The following is a 21,216-nucleotide window of genomic DNA, read 5'->3' as shown; positions in this document are numbered from 1 at the left end:
GTGAGATTTCTGCATCCTGTCTTTGTTCATCTATCCACTCGGTGCTCACTTCGACTAAATCCCCGGGGTCTGGCTGATCTCTCAGGTTAGTAGCCAAACATCTAACACCACCTCATGACTCGTCCGCCTCCCACATCTCCCTTTTCTCACAGTAGCTGCAGTTGTCTGCAAAACAAGGCCACCGAGAAAGCGCATTTGCATTACCATGACGCACCCCCGGTCTATGGACTACAGTGAAGTCATAAGCTTGTAGTTCCTCAATCCATCGCGCTAACTGACCTTCTGTTTCTTTGACGTTCATTAGCCACTGTAATGCTGAGTGATCAGTCCTGACCATGAAATGGAGACCCCAAGGTAATACTTGAAGTGTCTAATGGCAGAAACAACAGCCAGTAACTCCCGTCTTGTGACACAATAGCGGCGCTCTGCTTTGTTAAATGTTCTACTGTAGTAAGCTACTACCTTCTCTCCACTCTGGGTCACCTGGGTTAACACTGCGCCCGACCCCACCCCGCTGGCATCCGTGTCTACAATAAATGGTAAGTTGGCATCAGGGGGAACAAGGATAGGGGCCTCTACTAAAAAATTCTGAAGTTTAGTGAACGCTGTCTCACACTGCTCTGTCCACTCAAAAACCTCTCCTTTCTGTAGTAGGCGAAACAGTGGGGCTGCTATGCAGGAAATATATATATATATATAGAAAAATAACTCACTCACATGGGAGCCCTGATGCACCCTGTTTGTTTGATTTTAGTTTTTTATTTTCCCTCCATGCACCCCATTTTGTTTTTTTGTTTTTTGTTGTTTTTACTTTTGAAAAATTTTGATTTAATATCCTCGTTGAGAGTTTGTATTTTTTGCAAATGTTCAATAAAAGTTTTGTTTTTTTTAATTTTTAAAAAAAATAAGGTTTTGAGGTATTTTAATATTTTTTAATTTACAGTAATTGAAGGAATATTTGTATATTTTACACAATAATGCCAAATTAAACTTTTAGACAAATTATTCTGTCATAAGTGCTTGATTTTAGTAAGCGGTGGGAACTGTAGAAAGTGATGCGGAACCTTTGTGTGGGAGGCGTTCCTCTCAGGTTGCGTTTTACGGAGCAACTTCCTGTTTCCTGATGTGAGTCCAACGTCTTCATTGCTCTCACTAAAATACTGCATTTTTCAGGTCAGTTCACGCTGAAATTCGTCACACATTCTACAGTAAGGCCATTATTACCAAATGAGTTCTCAGTATGTTACATGTTATAGAAGCCACTGGTGATTATTGGACAATGTTTGGAAGTTTTAGATTTGAAAATAGAGGACATTTCTGTTTCCCGCTACGAGCCGTCCCACCAACCAAGCTTATATTTTGTACACAAGGCAGGGCGATATGCCTGAAAAATGCATCACAACTTGTTTCATATCAGTTTATATCAATAATTATTGATTCGTTTTTTTTGTTTTTAACCTATTTAAAATGAGGACCAGAAGAAAAAAGGCCAAATTTCAATCTTTAACATTTAAAAAGAGGTCAACAAAACTATTGGGGAAAAAAAAAAAAACACTGAAAAACCTCAATTAACTGTTAAATGTACATATATATACATTAAATAAATGCTTAATGAAAATGTACAATAGTAGAAGCAGTAGAACTAACATCTCTGACATAAAACAAATCGCAGGATATGTAATAAGACAATTTGATGGGGCAATTGGTGGCAATGGTATAGAGGTTTTTCAAGGCGCGTCATCAACCCGGAAGTCGCCATTTTGGAGATAAGCAGCTGGTTTACAAACGGCACACACACAAGCAAATCCAGAATTTTGAGAGGAAATGGTGAACTATTGCCGTGTTTTTGGCTGTACTAATCGGTCAGACTGTGAAAAACGTGGAGTTTTATAGATTGCCAAAAGTTATAACAGATCAGGGCAGAACAATGTCTGCATTTTATAGTCAGTAGTTCTACATCAGGAGAGCAATGACATGAAACTAGCTCACCATTGTTGCACCAGTTGTTATTGATGTATATGCAAACACATGCCGCTCTCATCTCATCTCCCGTCTTGCACTGGTGTTGAATCTTGTTTATTTTATATCTGATAATGAGTTACATAAAGTTATGGTTAATGAATATCTCGCTGATTTCCTATAATTAAACCAGATGAAGTTTGATCATTTAATCATTAATTACTGAAAGCATTTCAAACAGGTTATTCTGGTGTAATAACGGGATTCTCGCCAGCGCTGTTGAGGGCTCCTGACATTGTAATTTTGCTCCCCAATGGAGCAATGGCGCCCCCTAAGTTCAGTTTTCAGCTACATAGGGGGGATTTTCTGTTGCCTTTTCTTTTTTTATTCGGTACGGTCGTAATAATTGTTGCACACTTGGACACAAAAGGGACTCCCAGGTGTGCACGTGTTGTTTTAACTGTTTTTAATCTGAAAAAGCCATAAACTAGGGATTGCAATTTGTAATTCTAATAACCACACCACTCAGTATGCAGCATTTAAATCTAGAAATCAAGCTAATGCTAAAGCTAAGCTAGCGTGGCAAAGAGCCATTGGGCTGCTGTTGCAAACTTGTATTCCTACTAGTGTGGAATTATTCTACAATATTCACAGGAAAATAGACCATCCTAAGTCAATCTACTGCAGTAATTCCTTTATCAACCAATAGTAAATTCTGTGAACACATGATTTTGAATGAAAAAAAAATACCATCATACTGTATACTGTGAAACCGTTAAAATTTTGAAAAATGCCGTGATAAACATTTTTGGTCATACCGCCCAGCCCTACTAGAACCACATACATCATGGTCAGCCGTAGGGCTGGGCGATATATCGAATATACTCGATATATCGCAGCTTGTAGTCTGTGCGGTGTTGAAAATGACCATACCGTTAAACTCGCTGACTTTTTTTTTTTTTTTTTTTTTTAAATTTCTTAGTGGCATTATGCACAAAAGGTGCACTTAAATTTAGTGTTGTTTTGAAATGCCATCTTAATGACAACATGCACAAAAGGGCACTATTTGTTTTAAAATATTGTAGTGGCATTATGTACAAAAAGTGCACTTTAATTTTGTGTTTTGAAATGCCATGTGAGTTGCATCCTGCACTAATGTCTTGTTTTGAAATGTCTCTGTGACAATTTTGCACAGAACGTGCACTTTCTGTTGACAATTTTATGTTTGAGCCACTCACTGTTTAATAAATACAGTTATGTCAACTTTGACTTAGTTGTGATATCCCCTTTTTTGCATGAAAGTTTAAAATTGGCATATATTAATGCAGTATGATCAAGAATGTTTTAATGTAGACATATAGAATCATCATACTGGTGTGATTTTGTGCATCAAAGTGTTAATTCAAGGGTAATGCAAAATATCGAGATATATATCGTGTATCGTGACATGGCCTAAAAATATCGCGGGATTTATAAAAGGCCATATCGCCCAGCCCTAGTCAGCCGCACCATCTATTTAATACAGGCGATCTGCTCGGAAAGCTCCCGTCTTTCCCTGAGGACCCCTGCAGCCCGTTAGCTGCCCAAGATGTGTGCATCCTCTGCTAACCGTAATAATGGTCCACGCATTTATGCTCCGAGCACTAGGGACAGTCCGGACTCCGTTGTGCGCGGAGGCTCAAACTTACCGTGGCTTTGAAGGGCCCGGCGGCGAAGGCACTGCCCCGCTCCCAACTCGCCGCTTACCGGGGGCCGTGGACATGGTTACCTCACTGAGCCCTCTCCGCTCTCCAGCGGGGACGGAGCCCCCTCGTCCCTGGCACAGACTGTCCTCAGTCCGCCCCGACACAGGGACTGGATCTCGAGAGTTGGCGCAAGGGGTCGGTGGGGTTGTCGGCCACCTACTTGACCATGTCTAGAAACACGGACCGCTGTGTAACTGCACAGCAGAGCACAGTGAATAGAAGCATGTTGACCAGCTCCTTTTCTTACACAATCATTTAAAAGTGAAGACAGCAACGATGATGAGTAGCTGTACATTTGTCTTATCACCTGGCATTAATAATTAATTGTGTGCTTTTACCCATTCACCTTTTATTTAAAAACCCAAATTCCACAATTGTAAAGAGAGCTGATTTTGTAGGTTTATAAGTATTAAATAGCCACAAAGTGGGGAAATGAAAAAAAGATGCCTAAAAAATTGTGATAATTGTTAATATTGTAATAATCGTTGATTAATCAAATTGTAGCACCCTGAATTAAAATCAAATTGAATCGTGAGGTCAACTAGATGGCACACCCTTAAAAGTAAGGCAGTAACGAAGTTTTAAAAAAAGTTTACTTTAGCTTTATTTCACTCATTTTTTTCCCCAAACAGTTACATCTCTATCGCATTATACATCGTTATTTTATCACCCATGATTAATACTGAGTGACAATAAATCACATTAAATACAGAAATTTGTACTCCACCTAAAAAAACCCAGAGATTTATATCAAATGCTAAATAAACATTTTAATATTTGGAATGTATTTATTTTTTAAAGCATTAATATTAATGTATACAATTGCAATGTTTGAATTTTAGTGAGGTTAGTACACATGTTCGGCCGAATATTACAAAAAAAAAGCAACATTCGGCCTTCGGTGGAATGAGTTAAAAGCAAGGCTGAATAGTAGCATATGACACAATCAAACAACACACAGTGATTTTGTATCAGAAAAGTGTGTGTGCGCGTTGCTGCAGAACCAGAGCAGCAGCTCCTCCTTTCTGCATAGCAACACAGCCAGACTCTCTCCTTTCCGCTTATCGCTCTCTGTCACAGCGTAAAAGTTGGAAGCGTCCAATTCCACAACCAAGTCCATTGTTAGCGCTGTGAGTGTTTCCTCCGCAGTTTACAAGCGATGTTGGGTCTCGCTGCACAGGCTGGTGTAGCATTAACATAGAGTGCTAACTATTCAAAACTATGCAATTTAACTAAAAATAAATCTTGAATGGAATAATACAAATGAAGAAGAAGCCTATTAATTTAGATTCTGGTTCTATAGTAAACAATGCAAAACTGCATAATAGTTTTTAAAAGTGCAACTGAAAATGTATTTTGTGCCTTAACAATTGGACTTAAAAAAACAAAACAAAAAACAGCCATTGCACTGTATTTACGTTAGATATTTGTTTGGACCAGCAGAGGGCGGTGATAACCCAGTGGTCGGTTGGCATGCAGTTATTCTACCAGTGAAGAAGAGATGGTATGCGCTAGCAGACAGAGCTAATAGAAAAACTTGATTTATACAGATATTCACGTAATACTACAGATATTCTTTCGGTGATAAAGGTCTAAGGAATAATTTATGAACATGTTTAAGAGTAGAAAGCGGCCAGAAAGAAAGTAGTAGCAGATTTCGCCCGCCGCCAACACTTCTGGAAAAGAGAAGGATAAATATATAGCGCCCTCTGCTGTTTAAAAAAGTACTGCGATTCAATTTTCACAGTATTGATGTGAACCGTGATACCAATTAATCGATTTTAAACTGCCTTACGATTAATCATTGCATCCCTAGTTGTTGACTATTGTTCTCTGTTGACATAGAGAGCTATGTGTAGCATTGAGATTAATTACCAAGTTACCTGTGCTGGCAAAGTTACGTAAGATAATTTAGTTGAAATATCGCAATGTTTTAGAAGTTCTGGTTTTGCCTTTTTAGTTTGTGTTTGAGGCAATTCACATGCACTTACTTTTGTAACTAGGTTGAATGACCTATAAGTATCTGTAGTATTTTAGTTCAAGCTTCAAATGGTTGGGTGCGCTTGATTGCCCATGAAAAGCATTTGTTCAGAGATTAAGCAACACTGCCATGTTGATTTGTTCAGATGTTATTTTGTATTTTTGTGGGTTTTATAGATATATTTTGGATTAAAGAAATGGGAAATGTACTTTAGTGGTACTGAATTAATATTGTTTAAGAACTCAATATGGACAAAAGACAGTGAATAGTTCATTGTTCTCACTCAATGCTACATTTTTCAGATTGCCCACTTCAGTGCTCCGACAGTCCCAGTCCTTTGGGCCTGTAACACTAGCAGAGGAGCTAGCAGCGCCAAGACACTACTGGAAAGAAAGGTAAAGAAAGCGGGAAAAAAGGAGAGGAGCAGTTCAAACACCATCACCACTGTGTCTCACGGGTAACCCTGCTGGGAACAAAGCTTTCTGCTTCTGAGAGAAGTTCCAGTGGATGCTGAAATTAAAATGATCTTTCCTGACTAAAGTATCCACCATAACACCAGCAAACAATTAGGTTCCCAATCTAATCCAAAAAGGATTCAGCAGAGAAACCTGTGGTGTCAGCCTTCATGCCCAAAGTTCAGCTGCACAGATTACAGGTCCAGCAGCCGTCAGTCACTGATTGTGTTTTCAGTGAGAGGAAGAATGTGGAGCAGCTGCTCCCAGAGCGTCTCCACATAAAGGAGGAACCAGAGATGCTCAGTGAAGGTCAGGAGGAAAACAATCTTTGTGTGCAGCAGGAGACAAACAGTGCTGCTTGTCTTGTTAAATATGAAGATGAAGAGGAGAAACCTCAGGTCTCCCAGCTACACTGGAGAACACAAACAGAAATTAACATGAAGGAGGAACCTTCAACCTACAGTTTAAATGAATTAAATAAAAGACAAACTGTGGTAATTAGCAGCAAAGGACCAGAAGCAGCCCAGAACCCAGATCCAAGCAGTTTAGTATTACAAGGTCCTGATGGAACGGAAACAGACCCGTCTCAGACAGAAGATAGTAGTGAGGATGATGATGATGAAGACTCTGATAGTTGGCAGAAACCTCTGTCAGAGTCTGAAACTGATGCTGAACCTGACGTTGACTCCACCAGGAAAAAGAGAAAGATGTCTGACTCTAGGAAAAGTGCTGAAATGGGATGTAAGGCTTTCAAAACACAGATTAGTTCATTTCAACAGATTTGTTTAAAGAAGAAAGTTCAGGTAAAGATGACATCTGAATGTGTAGGTGGTAAGAAAGCATCACTCAGTAAAGCTTTAAAACTGAAAATCCACGCTCGAGAGAAACCATTCAAATGTGTTGTTTGTAGGAAATGTTTTAACCAAAAGGGACACCTTCAATCACACATGATAATCCACACAGGAGAGAAACCATTCAAATGTGACGTTTGTAATAAATGTTTTAACCTAAAGTCTAACCTACAGGTACACATGAGAATCCACTCAGGAGTGAAACCTTTTGAATGTGATGTTTGTAGTAAATGTTTTACCCATAAGTCCTCCCTGCAGTTTCACATGAAAATCCACACTGGAGAGAAACCATTTAAATGTAATGTTTGTTGTAAATGTTTTAACCGTAAGGATTACCTGCAGTTTCACATGCGAATCCATACAGGAGAGAATCCATTCAAATGTGATGTATGTAGTAAATGTTTTAATCGAATGGATTCCCTGCAGTTACACATGAAAATCCACACAGGAGAGAAACCATTCAAATGTAATGTTTGTAATAAATGTTTTAACCGTAAGGATTACCTGCAGTTTCACATGAGAATCCACACAGGAGAGAAACCATTCAAATGCAATGTTTGTAATAAATGTTTTAACCGTAAGGATTACCTGCAGTTTCACATGAGAATCCACACAGGAGAGAAATCATTAAAATGTGATGTTTGTAGTTAATGTTTTCCCCAAAATGCTTCCCTGTTTACACATTTAAAAATGCACAAAGGAGAGAATCCCTTAGAATGTGGGCAGCCACAGTGTAGCGCCCAGGGAGCTGTTGGGTGAAGGGACTTGCTCAACATCCCACAGTGATGGCCCAGGGGAGATTTGAACCAGTGACCCTCCAATTACAAGTTCTTACTTAACCACTAATGTTTTAACAAAATTCTCACTTTGACAAACATAACAATCTACTGATTAGAGAAACCTAGTGGATGTGATGTTGATAATATTAATCCTGTATTTTTTTTTCTCAATAGTTCATTATTTTTTTAGCTACATAGGTTTAGGTAGTTGAAAATAGAAGTGTAGTTAGAGGTTTGTAAGTTAGTATTTTTATTATGTTAACAGATTTTTGCAGAAGTTTTAGAGTTGAGCAGTTTGTATTCACGATTATTTTTTTAAAGTGTATTTTTTTTACTAAGTGTAACTGTAAACAATTGTGTAAATTGTTTTCCTTTGAATATTAAAACATCATCTGTGTTACTTGCTCTTTAAAAATAAAAAAAAAAGAATTACAATTCTGTTATGTACTTTTTTCACCGATTACATTTACAGCAAATTTTCCCAATAAATATTAGTTAGTGAACTTGTCATGAGCATGTGTAGGTGCAGACCCAAATGCAGGGACGGAGGTGCAGCATTATTCCAATATTTGTTTCTTGAGGCATTTTCAGACAAGCAGGGATACGGCACACAGGTAGTCAATCCAGGGAGGTAGAGGTAATCAAAAAGGCAAATCAAGAACACGGAGCAAGGGTAAGAATGTCCAAATGCAGGGAAAAAACAAAACCAAGTTCAGGTGGCCACCCATGAGGCGTCGCAGGTGAAGCAGGGTACCAGGGCTCTGGCGGTCTCCCATGAGGCGGCGTAGGCAAAGCAGACGGTGACACCTCTGGCGGGCCAGGCGAAGAGGGCGCAGGTGAGACAGTCGGCGAGACAGATGAGAAGACCTCCTCTGGCGAGACAGATTAAGTCACCTTCGACGGACCAGACAAAGAGGGCTCTGGCGAGACAGACGGGAAGACCTCCGGCGGGCCAGATGAAGAGGGCTTCGGCAAGCTGGGAGCTGGCGGCCTGGTGTGGGGAGCCGGGACTGGCGGCCGGGTGCGAGGACACCAGGTACGCCAGGGACCTGCACTGAACTGAAGCAAAGCCTCCCCATTTATATCCAGCAATTAATCAGTTGCAGCTGGAGACCAATCAGCAGGAGAAGGCTGCTGGGAGGGAGGCCAAGATTTCCTGCCTGCTCTCCAAAATAAAACCCCATCCTGACAGAACTAATTAACTGGAAAAGATCTGAGGCAGTTTCTAGGTACATTAGTCCCACTCTGGCTTTCTAAAACCTGCAGTAGAAAAATAATGTAATGACGAGCCTCCAGCCATAATCCAAGTTTTGTAGTATTTAATGAAGCACGTTGAAACCCGACAACTGTGGGCTGTAGTCGACGCCAAAATCAAACAGAACACAGCCACCAGGTACCGTCTTACTCTGTTCAAACTCACAACCGACAGAACCCGAATTTACACTCTTTTTCCCCGCTTACACACCTCCTCCCCCCAGCCTCCCAGCCAATCACCACTTAGAACACCCGTTAACAAAGATACACATTGGTAGGGAAAGCTGTACGTAACGGTGGTGCATTCAAAGCCATGGGACATCTCAACATTAGTGAATCATTGAATACACAAGTAGAACAACATACACATAGAACCCAGTCTGTTACACAACGCCCCCTCACAAAGACCCTCGCCCTCGAGGGTTACTGAACAAAGTCCTTCCAGCGTGCAGGGGGCCTCCGTATTCTCCGGGGCCTTCCTGTGGCAGGGGTTATTGAATCAGATGGAGCCCAGGAAAAGCGTGTTAGCTCCTGATCAATGTCAGTGTAAGACCCTTGAGGGGGTTCAGGAGCAAGCCAGGCACGTCCAGGCGTTTCTGGTGGAGATGGTGCCAGTTGGGGGGAGGAACACGGAGCAGGTAAGCAAGCACCAGTCTCAGGACTCAACCATTGTGGGACGGCTGAACCCCGGTATGGAGACAGCTGGTCCTGATGTAACGCAACTCTCCTCCCTCTTGGTGGCAGCTGGACTCGGTAAACTACAGTACCTCTCCAAGCCTTTCAAGGATTCTGCACGGCCCCACCCAGTTACTGTCCAATTTAGGGCACCTACCCTTTCTTCTCTGCGGGTTATATACCCAAACCAACTCCCCGGCTGCAAACTGACGTCCCGTGGCCCGGATGTCATAGTTCCTTTTCTGCCTCGCGCCTGCAGTCTCCATCTGATGTCTGGCAAAACTGTGGGCAGATTCCAGGCGGTCCTGCAGTTTCCGAGTGTAGTTCGGCCCCGGGAGGTCAGTAGGAGTATCCGGTGGTCTTCCCACCAACATCTCAGCTGGGGTTCGGATCTCCCTGCCCAGCATCAGGAGAGCCGGGGAACATGAAGTGGAATCCTGGGCAGCGGAACGGTAGGCCATCAGCACCAGTGGGATGTGGTTGTCCCAATCCCGTTGATGACTAGCTGTCACGATTGCCAACTGCTGAGCCAATGTGCGATTAAACCTTTCGACTAATCCATCACTCTGTGGATGGAGTGGAGTGGTGCGGGTTTTCCGGGCACCTAGTCTCTCACACATGACGAATACACGAGATTCAAAGTTCCTGCCTTGGTCTGTGTGGATTGTCTCTGGAACCCCGAACCTTCTAAACATTCCGCCAATCAGAGCATCAACCACAGTCTCTGCCTCTTGATCAGGGAGACTGTAAGCCTCGGGCCACATAGTAAAGTAGTTCATTGCAACAAGGATGTAGCGGTTTCCTTTCTCAACATCAATCCCTACTCTTTCCATTGGAGCCCCTGTGTGGAACAGTTGGAGCAGAGCATGTGACCTCCCAGTGGGGCCTTTCTGGGCAGTGCAGCTGTCACAGAGGCAACAGAAATCCTCCACATCTCTCCTCTGCTCCCCCCAGTAGAACCCCTGACGCAGGCAGCGAAGTGTTTTTGTGACACCGAAGTGTCCTGATCCAGGCGCTCCGTGCATCGCCCTCAGGACAGCATCACGTAGAGAATGTGGCACCACAACCTGCCACTGGATCTTGCCTGTCGCTGGTTCTTTCCAACCCCTTTGGAGAATCCCATCACAGAGACGCAGAGTTTCAAACATGGACCAGAGTCCCTTTGTTGCGCGTGAATGCATGGCTATGTCATCCCACTGTGGTTTCTGCTGTGTGCTAACCCACGTGACCACTGGTGAGATTTCTGCATCCTGTCTTTGTTCATCTATCCACTCGGTGCTCACTTCGACTAAATCCCCGGGGTCTGGCTGATCTCTCAGGTTAGTAGCCAAACATCTAACACCACCTCATGACTTGTCCGCCTCCCACATCTCCCTTTTCTCACAGTAGCTGCAGTTGTCTGCAAAACAAGGCCACCGAGAAAGCGCATTTGCATTACCATGACGCACCCCCGGTCTATGGACTACAGTGAAGTCATAAGCTTGTAGTTCCTCAATCCATCTCGCTAACTGACCTTCTGTTTCTTTGAAGTTCATTAGCAACTGTAATGCTGAGTGATCAGTCCTGACCGTGAAATGGAGACCCCAAGGTAATACTTGAAGTGTCTAATGGCAGAAACAACAGCCAGTAACTCCCGTCTTGTGACACAATAGCGGCGCTCTGCTTTGTTAAATGTTCTACTGTAGTAAGCTACTACCTTCTCTCCACTCTGGGTCACCTGGGTTAACACTGCGCCCGACCCCACCCCGCTGGCATCCGTGTCTACAATAAATGGTAAGTTGGCATCAGGGGGAACAAGGATAGGGGCCTCTACTAAAAAATTCTGAAGTTTAGTGAACGCTGTCTCACACTCCTCTGTCCACTCAAAAACCTCTCCTTTCTGTAGTAGGCGAAACAGTGGGGCTGCTATGCAGGATATATATATATATATAAACTAACTCACTCACATGGGAGCCATGATGCACCCTGTTTGTTTGATTTTAGTTTTTTTATTTTCCCTCCATGCACCCCATTTTGTTTTTTGTTTTTTTTTTGTTGTTTTTACTTTTGAAAAATTTTGATTTATTATCCTCTTTGAGAGTTTGTATTTTTTGCAAATGTTCAATAAAAGTTTTTTTTTTTTTAATTTTTTTTTTTAAATAAGGTTTTGAGTTATTTTAATATTTTTTAATTTACAGTAATTGAAGAAATATTTGTATATTTTACACAATAATGCCAAATTAAACATTTAGACAAATTATTCTGTCATAAGTGCTTGATTTTAGTAAGTGGTGGGAACTGTAGAAAGTGATGCGGAACCTTTGTGTGGGAGGCGTTCCTCTCAGGTTGCGTTTTACGGAGCAACTTCCTGTTTCCTGATGTGAGTCCAACGTCTTCATTGCTCTCACTAAAATACTGCATTTTTCAGGTCAGTTCACGCTGAAATTCGTCACACATTCTACAGTAAGGCCATTATTACCAAATGAGTTCTCAGTATGTTACATGTTATAGAAGCCACTGGTGATTATTGGACAATGTTTGGAAGTTTTCGATTTGAAAATAGAGGACATTTCTGTTTCCCGCTACGAGCCGTCCCACCAACCAAGCTCAGTATCCCTTATATTTTGTACACAAGGCAGGGCGATATGCCTGAAAAATGCATCACAACTTGTTTCATATCAGTCTATATCAATAATTATTGATTCGTTTTTTTTTTGTTTTTAACCTATTTAAAATAAGGACCAGAAGAAAAAAGGCCAAATTTAAATCTTTAACATTTAAAAAGAGGTCAACAAAACTATGGGGAAAAAAAAAAACACTGAAAAACCTCAATTAACTGTTAAATGTACATATATATACATTAAATAAATGCTTAATGAAAATGTGCAATATAGAAGCTAGGGATGTAACGATTCACTCAACTCCCGATACGATTCGATTCACGATACTGGGTTCACGATACGATTCTCTCACGATTTATTTTACAAAATGGGACTGTAGACATTTTTTTTGGGGGGGGGAAACTAGAAAATGCTGTACTATTTTTATTTTATTTTTCATTGTCAAAAGAATTCCTTGATAAACTATTCAAAACAATGCAATTTAACTAAAAATAAATCTTGAATGAAATAAATAAAGGAATAATACAAATGAAAATGAAGCCTATTAATTTAAATTCTGGTTCTATAATAAACAATGCAAAACTGCATAATAGTTCTTTTTCTTTTAAAAGTGCAACTGAAAATGTATTTTGTGCCTTAACAATTGGACTTTAAAAAAAAAAAATCATTGCACTGATTTACGTCATATTTGTTTGGACCAGCAGAGGGCGCTGGTAACACAGTGGTCGGTTGGCATGCAGATATCTTGCAGTGAAGAAGAGATGCTATGCTAGCAGACAGAGCTAATAGAAAAACGTGACTTTTACAGATATTCAAGTAATATTACAGATATTCTTTCGGTGCTAAAGGGGCAATGAATCATTTATTAACATATTTAAGATTAGAAGGCAGCCAGAAAGAAAGTATTAGCAGACTCCGCTCGTCGCCTACACCGCCCCCTGCTGGTCAAAAAAAGTACTGCGATTCAATTTTCAGAAAGTCGATATCAACCGTGATACCTATGAATCTATTTTTAACTGCCTTACGATTAATCATTACATCCCTAGTAGAAGCAGTAGAACTAACATCTCTGACATAAAACAAATCGCAGGATATGTAATAAGACAATTTTATGGGGCAATTGGTGGCAATGGTATAGAGGTTTTTCATGGCGCGTCATCAACCCGGAAGTCGCCATTTTGGAGATAAGCAGCTGGTTTACAAACGGCCCACACACAAGCAAATCCAGAATTTTGAGAGGAAATGGTAAAGTATTGCCGTGTTTTTGGCTGTACTAATCGGTCTGTGAAAAACGTGGAGTTTTATAGATTGCCAAAAGTTATAACAGATCAGGGAAGAACAATGTCTGCATTTTATAGTCAGTAGTTCTACATCAGGAGAGCAATGACATGAAACTAGCTCACCATTGTTGCACCAGTTGTTATTGATGTACCTGTATATGCAAACACACGCCGCTCTCATCTCATCTCCCGTCTTGCACTGGTGTTGAATCTTGTTTATTTTATATCTGATAATGAGTTACATAAAGTTATGGTTAATAAATATCTCGCTGATTTCCTATAATTAAACCAGATGAAGTTTGATCATTTAATCATTAATTACTGAAAGCAGTTCAAACACGTTATTCTGGTGTAATAACGGGATTCTCGCCAGCGCTGTTGAGGGCTCCTGACATTAAAATTTTGCTCCCCGATGGAGCAATGGCGCCCCCTAAGTTCAGTTTTCAGCTACATAGGGGGGATTTTCTGTTGCCTTTTCTTTTTTTATTCGGTACCGTCGTAATAATTGTTGCACACTTGGACACAAAAGGGACTCCCAGGTGTGCACGTGTTGTTTTAACTGTTTTTAATCTGAAAAAGCCATAAACTAGGGATTGCAATTTGTAATTCTAATAACCACACCACTCAGTATGCAGCATTTAAATCTAGAAATCAAGCTAATGCTAAAGCTAAGCTAGCGTGGCAAAGAGCCATTGGGCTGCTGTTGCAAACTTGTATTCCTACTAGTGTGGAATTATTCTACAATATTCACAGGAAAATAGACCATCCTAAGTCAATCTACTGCAGTAATTCTTTTATCAACCAATAGTAAATTCTGTGAACACATGATTTTGAATGAAAAAAAAATACCATCATACTGTATACTGTGAAACCGTTAAAATTTTGAAAAATGCCGTGATATACATTTTTGGTCATACCGCCCAGCCCTACTAGAACCACATACATCATGGTCAGCTGCACCATCTATTTAATACAGGCGATCTGCTCGGAAAGCTCCCGTCTTTCCCTGAGGACCCCTGCAGCCCGTTAGCTGCCCAAGATGTGTGCATCCTCTGCTAACCGTAATAATGGTTCACGCATTTATGCTCCAAGCACTAGGGACAGTCCGGACTCCGTTGTGCGCGGAGGCTCAAACTTACCGTGGCCTTGAAGGGCCCGGCGGCGAAGGCACTGCCCCGCTCCCAACTCGCCGCTTACCGGGGGCCGTGGACATGGTTACCTCACTGAGCCCTCTCCACTCTCCAGCGGGGACGGAGCCCCCTCGTCCCTGGCACAGACTGTCCTCAGTCCGCCCCGACACAGGGACTGGATCTCGAGAGTTGGCGCAAGGGGTCGGTGGGGTTGTCGGCCACCTACTTGACCATGTCTAGAAACACGGACCGCTGTGTAACTGCACAGCAGAGCACAGTGAATAGAAGCATGTTGACCAGCTCCTTTTCTTACACAATCATTTAAAAGTGAAGACAGCAACGATGATGAGTAGCTGTACATTTGTCTTATCACCTGGCGTTAATAATTAATTGTGTGCTTTTACCCATTCACCTTTTATTTAAAAACCCAAATTCCACAAGTGTAAAGAGAGCTGATTTTGTAGGTTTATAAGTATTAAATAGCCACAAAGTGGGGAAAAGAAAAAGAGATGCATAAAAAATTGTGATAATTGTTAATATTGTAATAATCGTTGATTAATCAAATTGTAGCACCCTGAATTAAAATCAAACTGAATCGTGAGGTCAACTAGATGGCAAACCCTTAAAAGTAAGGCAGTAACGAAGTTTTAAAAAAAGTTTACTTTAGCTTTATTTCACTCATTTTTTTTCCCAAACAGTTACATCTCTATCGCATTATATATCGTTATCATTTTATCCCCCATGATTAATACTGAGTGACAATAAATCACATTAAATACAGAAATTTGTACTCCGCCTCAAAAAACCCAGAGATTTATATCAAATGCTAAATAAACATTTTAATATTTGGAATGTATTTATTTTTTAAAGCATTAATATTAATTTATACAATTGCAATGTTTGAATTTTAGTGAGGTTAGTACACATGTTCGGCCGAATATTACAAAAAAAAGCAACATTCGGCCTTCGGTGGAATGAGTTAAAAGCAAGGCTGAATAGTAGCATATGACACAATCAAACGACACACAGTGATTTTGTATCAGAAAAGTGTGTGTGCGCGTTGCTGCAGAACCAGAGCAGCAGCAGCAGCTCCCCCTTTCTGCATAGCAACACAGCCAGACTCTCTCCTTTCCGCTTATCGCTCTCTGTCACAGCGTAAAAGTTGGAAGCGTCCAATTCCACAACCAAGTCCATTGTTAGCGCTGTGAGTGTTTCCTCCGCAGTTTACAAGTGATGTGTGGTCTCGCTGCACAGGCTGGTGTAGCATTAACATAGAGTGCTAACTATTCAAAACTATGCAATTTAACTAAAAATAAATCTTGAATGAAATAAATAAAGGAATAATACAAATGAAGAAGAAGCCTATTAATTTAGATTCTGGTTCTATAGTAAACAATGCAAAACTGCATAATAGTTCTTTTTCTTTTTAAAAGTGCAACTGTAAATGTATTTTGTGCCTTAACAATTGGACTTAAAAAAAAACAAAAAACAGCCATTGCACTGTATTTACGTTAGATATTTGTTTGGACCAGCAGAGGGCGGTGGTAACTCAGTGGTCGGTTGGCATGCAGTTATTCTAGCAGTGAAGAAGAGATGGTATGCGCTAGCAGACAGAGCTAATAGAAAAACTTGATTTATTCAGATATTCACGTAATACTACAGATATTCTTTCGGTGATAAAGGTCTAAGGAATAATTTATGAACATGTTTAAGAGTAGAAAGCGGCCAGAAAGAAAGTAGTAGCAGATTTCGCCCGCCGCCAACACTTCTGGAAAAGAGAAGGATAAATATATAGCGCCCTCTGCTGTTTAAAAAAAGTACTGCGATTCAATTTTCACAGTATTGATGTGAACCGTGATACCTATTAATCGATTTTAAACTGCCTTATGATTAATCATTACATCCCTAGTTGTTGACTATTGTTCTCTGTTGACATAGAGAGCTACGTGTAGCATTGAGATTAATTACCAAGTTACCTGTGCTGGCAAAGCTTCAAATGGTTGGGTGCGCTTGATTGCCCATGAAAAGCATTTGTTCAGAGATTAAGCAACACTGCCATGTTGATTTGTTCAGATGTTATTTTGTATTTTTGTGGGTTTTATAGATATATTTTGGATTAAAGAAATGGGAAATGTACTTTAGTGGTACTGAATTAATATTGTTTAAGAACTCAATATGGACAAAAGACAGTGAATAGTTCATTGTTCTCACTCAATACTACATTTTTCAGATTGCCCACTTCACTGCTCCGACAGTCCCAGTCCTTTGGGCCTGTAACACTAGCAGAGGAGCTAGCAGCGCCAAGACACTACTGGAAAGAAAAGTAAAGAAAGCGGGAAAAAAGGAGAGGAGCAGTTCAAACACCATCACCACTGTGTCTCACGGGTAACCCTGCTGGGAACAAAGCTTTCTGCTTCTGAGAGAAGTTCCAGTGGATGCTGAAATTAAAATGATCTTTCCTGACTAAAGTATCCACCATAACACCAGCAAACAATTAGGTTCCCAATCTAATCCAAAAAGGATTCAGCAGAGAAACCTGCGGTGTCAGCCTTCATGCCCAAAGTTCAGCTGCACAGATTACAGGTCCAGCAGCCGTCAGTCACTGATTGTGTTTTCAGTGAGAGGAAGAATGCGGAGCAGCTGCTCCCAGAGCGTCTCCACATAAAGGAGGAACCAGAGACGCTCAGTGAAGGTCAGGAGGAAAACCAGCTTTATGTGCAGCAGGAGACAAACAGTGCTGCTTGTCCTGTTAAATATGAAGATGAAGAGGAGAAACCTCAGGTCTCCCAGCTACACTGGAGACCACAAACAGAAGTGAACATCAAGGAGGAACCTTCAACCTACAGTTTAAATGAATTAAATAAAAGACAAACTGTGGTAATTAGCAGCAAAGGACCAGAAGCAGCCCAGAACCCAGATCCAAGCAGTTTAGTACGACAAGGTCCTGATGGAACGGAAACAGACTCGTCTCAGACAGAATATAGTAGCGAGGATGATGATAATAATGATGATGATGATGAAGACTCTGATAGATGGCAGAAACCTCTGTCAGAGTCTGAAACTGATGCTGAACCTGACTTTGACTCCACCAGGAAAAAGAGAAAGATGTCTGACTCTAGGAAAAGTGCTGAAATGGGATGTAAAGCTTTCAAAACACAGATTAGTTCATTTCAACAGATTTGTTCAAAGAAGAAAGTTCAGGTAAAGATGACATCTGAATGTGTGGGTGGTAAGAAAGCATCACTCAGTAAAGCTTCAAAACTAAAAATGCACGCTCGAGAGAAACCATTCAAATGTGATGTTTGTAGTAAATGTTTTAAACAAAAGGGACACCTACAATCACACATAATAATCCACACAGGAGAGAAACCATTTAAATGTGATGTTTGTAGTAAATGTTTTACCCGAAACTCTTCCCTGCATTCACACATGAGAATCCATACAGGAGAGAAACCATTTAAATGTGATGTATGTAGTAAATGTTTTAACCAAAGGGGTTCCCTGCAGTCACACGTGAGAATCCATACAGGAGAGAAACCTTTCAAATGTGATGTATGTAGTAAATGTTTTAACCAAAAGTCTTCTCTGCTGTCACACATGAGAATCCATACAGGAGCGAAACCTTTCAAATGTAATGTTTGCAGTAAATGTTTTGGCCATTCGTGTAACCTGCAGTCACACATGAGAGTCCACACAGGAGAGAAACCATTCAAATGTGATTTTTGCAGTAAATGTTTTACACATCAGTTCTCCCTGCAGTCACACATGAGAGTCCACGCAGGAGAGTAACTATTAAAATTTGATGTTTGTAGTAAATGTTTTCCTCATAATGCCTCCCTGCTTATACAGTACACGTGAAAATGCACATAAGAGAGAAAGCCTTAGACTGTTTTTGTAAGAAATGTTTCAAACAAAAATTTGAACTCAAGGTCCACAAGTGAATCCACATAAGACATCAAATGTGATATTTAGAATAGTATAGAATATACTTCATTGTCAGATATGTACAGCTACATACACAAAATGTGTTCTCTGCGTGTCGCGCTCGGGAGCTGTTGGGTGAACGGACTTGCTCAACATCCCACAGTGATGGTCCAGGGGAGATTTGAACCAGTGACCCTTCGATTACAAGCCCGCTTCCATAACTCCTAATGTTTCCAACAAAAATCTCACCTTGACAAACTTAATCTACTTTTGAGAGAAACCTAGTGCATATGATGTTTGATACAAAATTAAAATACTAACCTGGATAAGGAAATTACAAGCTAAACAAAAGACAATCCCTTTAAATATTATATTGTTATTAAAATAAATAAACAATTTGTTTGCTGTTGACAATATACTTTTTTGTATCTTATATTTTTTTTCTCCTAATTCATTGTTTTTGCTATTTTTTAGCTACATAGGTTTAGGTTGTAGAAGTTAGAGTTTTGTAAGTTAGTATTTTCAGTATGTTAACAGATTTTTGCAGAAGTTTTAGAGTTTTGCGTCATCTTTTCGCGATTGATTTATTTTGTGGGTTTTTTTACTGTATGACTGTAAATTGTTTCTCCTTTAAATCTTAAAGCCTCATCTGTGTTACATTTTACAATTTTGTTCAATAAAACAAAAGCAACTACACTTCTGTAGTGTATTACTTTTTTCACAGACTGCACAAAAACACTTGAACTGGTAAAGATCTTGGGACCTGTTTGAAAGCAGTGAGCAAACTCATCTTAGGTCCAGTGGTCTACGGTTAACAGATAGATTAGTCCCACTCTGGCTTTTTAAAACATGGCAGCAGAAAAAGAAATTCAGTGACAGGACAAAAGCTTTGAAAACCTGGAAAAGGATGTTGTCCAGCCCAACACAATATAACCAGGAAGTAGGAGCAGTCACGCTCTTCAGTGGCATTTTAGGGTCAGTTGAACGGCAGAAATGTATGAGGAAACAGTGGGACCACACAGGATGGGTTCTAAGGATGATCTCTTATTTTAAAGTATAGCTCTCAGTAAAACCAAAACTAAATCAATAATTTTGGCCAATATCATGAACGGGTGGCAGGAATATTGGGATGAAGGATCTAAAGGACTTCACTTGCATAATATAAAAAAAAAAGTGTTTAATGGGTGAACGGAAGTCAGTGGGTGGGAACCACGGGGGACGTCCATCGTATTGACGGACCTATTTAACCGACGCACAATCAGTCCACTCCCCCTCTGCTCCCCACCTAAAGCATGGCACTGCTGCTGTGCACGGAATTCTGAAAGAAATCTGTAAGTTTGTTAAACCTTTTGAAGCTAATTGCACAAGTCACTTTACATGCGGCCTTTTAATATAAACAAATAAATTTTTGCTTATTAGAAACAATCAAATCAGAACGGAACTGCACCTCCGGCCAGTAGCGACATGGTGTGGAATGTTGATGGGTTAAATTCTCATACTATCTGGATGTGTAAAGGGCTATAAAAGAACCCATTTTGGCAAAGGACCGTGAGTGAATCGTTTTACCTGTCGTTTTTTATCCCACCCACCTTTTTTAAATACATGTTTGCGCCCCCTTTTTAATGTAATTACGGCACTCGAATTGGGATTTTATTGTTGATTGTAATCATTATATCTATCTAGGGTTGCCAACTGTCCCGTATTCGCCGGGACACCCCGTATTTGGACCTTAATTGGTTTGTCCCTTATGTTACTCACCTTGTCCCGGATATTGACTGCAGTGTACTACTCCAACCAATAGATGGCCCCCTTGTACTAATTTCTAAGGTAAGGTGCTGATTCATTAGAAGCAATTCCAAGAATTAGAATAGAATATAATCATCTTTATTGGCCATGTAATGTATGTTATACACACGAGGAATTTGACTTGGTGAACTGTGCTTTCTCAAATAGTGTAAACATTAAATAATAACAATTAACTAGAAAAAAATATATAAACATAAATATAAACAGTAGTTAGACTAATATGTGCAAAACTAAATAAAATAATATAACAAGATAACAATAACAAGATAAGATAATAATATAGTAGTGCAGGTGAACATTTAAATGAAATAGTATGTACATGAACATTCTCAGTGACAGGTTGATCCAGGGTTGTTGCATGTTTAGTTCCATGGTTATTTCACAGAAACAGGTCTGACACACTTTGACTGTTTAGTGTTGATCAGAGTGACAGCCTGGGGGAAGAAACTGTTTTTATGGAGGGTAGTTTTGGCGTACAGTGATCTGTAGCATCTGCCGGAGGGGAGGAGTTTAAACAGATTGTGTGCAGGGTGTGAGGGGTCTGCAGTGATGTTACCTGCCCATTTCCTGACCCTGGACAGGTATAAGTCTTGGATGGAGGGCAGATCGACACCAATGATCTTTTCAGCAGTCCTGATTATCCGTTGTTGTCTGTGTCTGTCTAGTTTGGTTGTAAATCCAGGTTGAGATTTATCTGTGCTTCTTCCACAATGTGGGTTGTGTTTTTGAACAACTTGTGAAAAAACTGGAGGAAACAAAACTTTGCATCACAGATGT

The 21,216-nt window shown here is 40.4% G+C and overlaps 2 protein-coding genes and 1 long non-coding RNA gene across 5 annotated transcripts; all 3 read left to right on the top strand.

The window, feature by feature from the left end:
- Window positions 1-6,502: 6,502 nt before the first annotated feature.
- LOC114460224 (gastrula zinc finger protein xLCGF3.1-like) lies at window positions 6,503-8,056 on the top strand. Its single transcript, XM_028442222.1, has one exon. The coding sequence runs from the start codon at window positions 6,578-6,580 to the stop codon at window positions 7,640-7,642; it is 1,065 nt and encodes a 354-aa protein (XP_028298023.1). The 5' UTR covers window positions 6,503-6,577; the 3' UTR covers window positions 7,643-8,056.
- Window positions 8,057-12,041: 3,985 nt separating this feature from the next.
- Window positions 12,042-18,987, top strand: LOC114460185 (zinc finger protein 32-like). Of its 3 annotated transcripts, none has more exons than XM_028442220.1 (2): window positions 12,042-12,058; window positions 16,940-18,987. In XM_028442220.1, the coding sequence occupies exon 2, from the start codon at window positions 17,263-17,265 to the stop codon at window positions 18,496-18,498; it is 1,236 nt and encodes a 411-aa protein (XP_028298021.1). In that variant the 5' UTR covers window positions 12,042-12,058; window positions 16,940-17,262; the 3' UTR covers window positions 18,499-18,987. The 3 variants fall into 3 exon arrangements, with proteins under 3 accessions (XP_028298021.1, XP_028298018.1, XP_028298020.1); XM_028442217.1 differs by having other exon boundaries at window positions 12,043-12,106; XM_028442219.1 differs by lacking the exon at window positions 12,042-12,058 and adding an exon at window positions 12,063-12,141.
- Window positions 18,988-19,899: 912 nt separating this feature from the next.
- LOC114460240 (uncharacterized) lies at window positions 19,900-20,559 on the top strand. The gene is made up of 3 exons (XR_003673578.1): window positions 19,900-19,964; window positions 20,053-20,181; window positions 20,317-20,559. It is a non-coding gene; the product is annotated as an uncharacterized LOC114460240 (long non-coding RNA).
- The last annotated feature ends 657 nt before the right edge of the window (window positions 20,560-21,216 follow it).

This window comes from Gouania willdenowi, chromosome 3 (genome assembly GCF_900634775.1).
Source record: "Gouania willdenowi chromosome 3, fGouWil2.1, whole genome shotgun sequence".
Classification (NCBI taxonomy): domain Eukaryota; kingdom Metazoa; phylum Chordata; class Actinopteri; order Blenniiformes; family Gobiesocidae; genus Gouania; species Gouania willdenowi.
The sequence above is the reverse complement of the archived record's forward strand: the minus strand, read 5'-3'. Positions and strand labels throughout refer to the sequence as shown.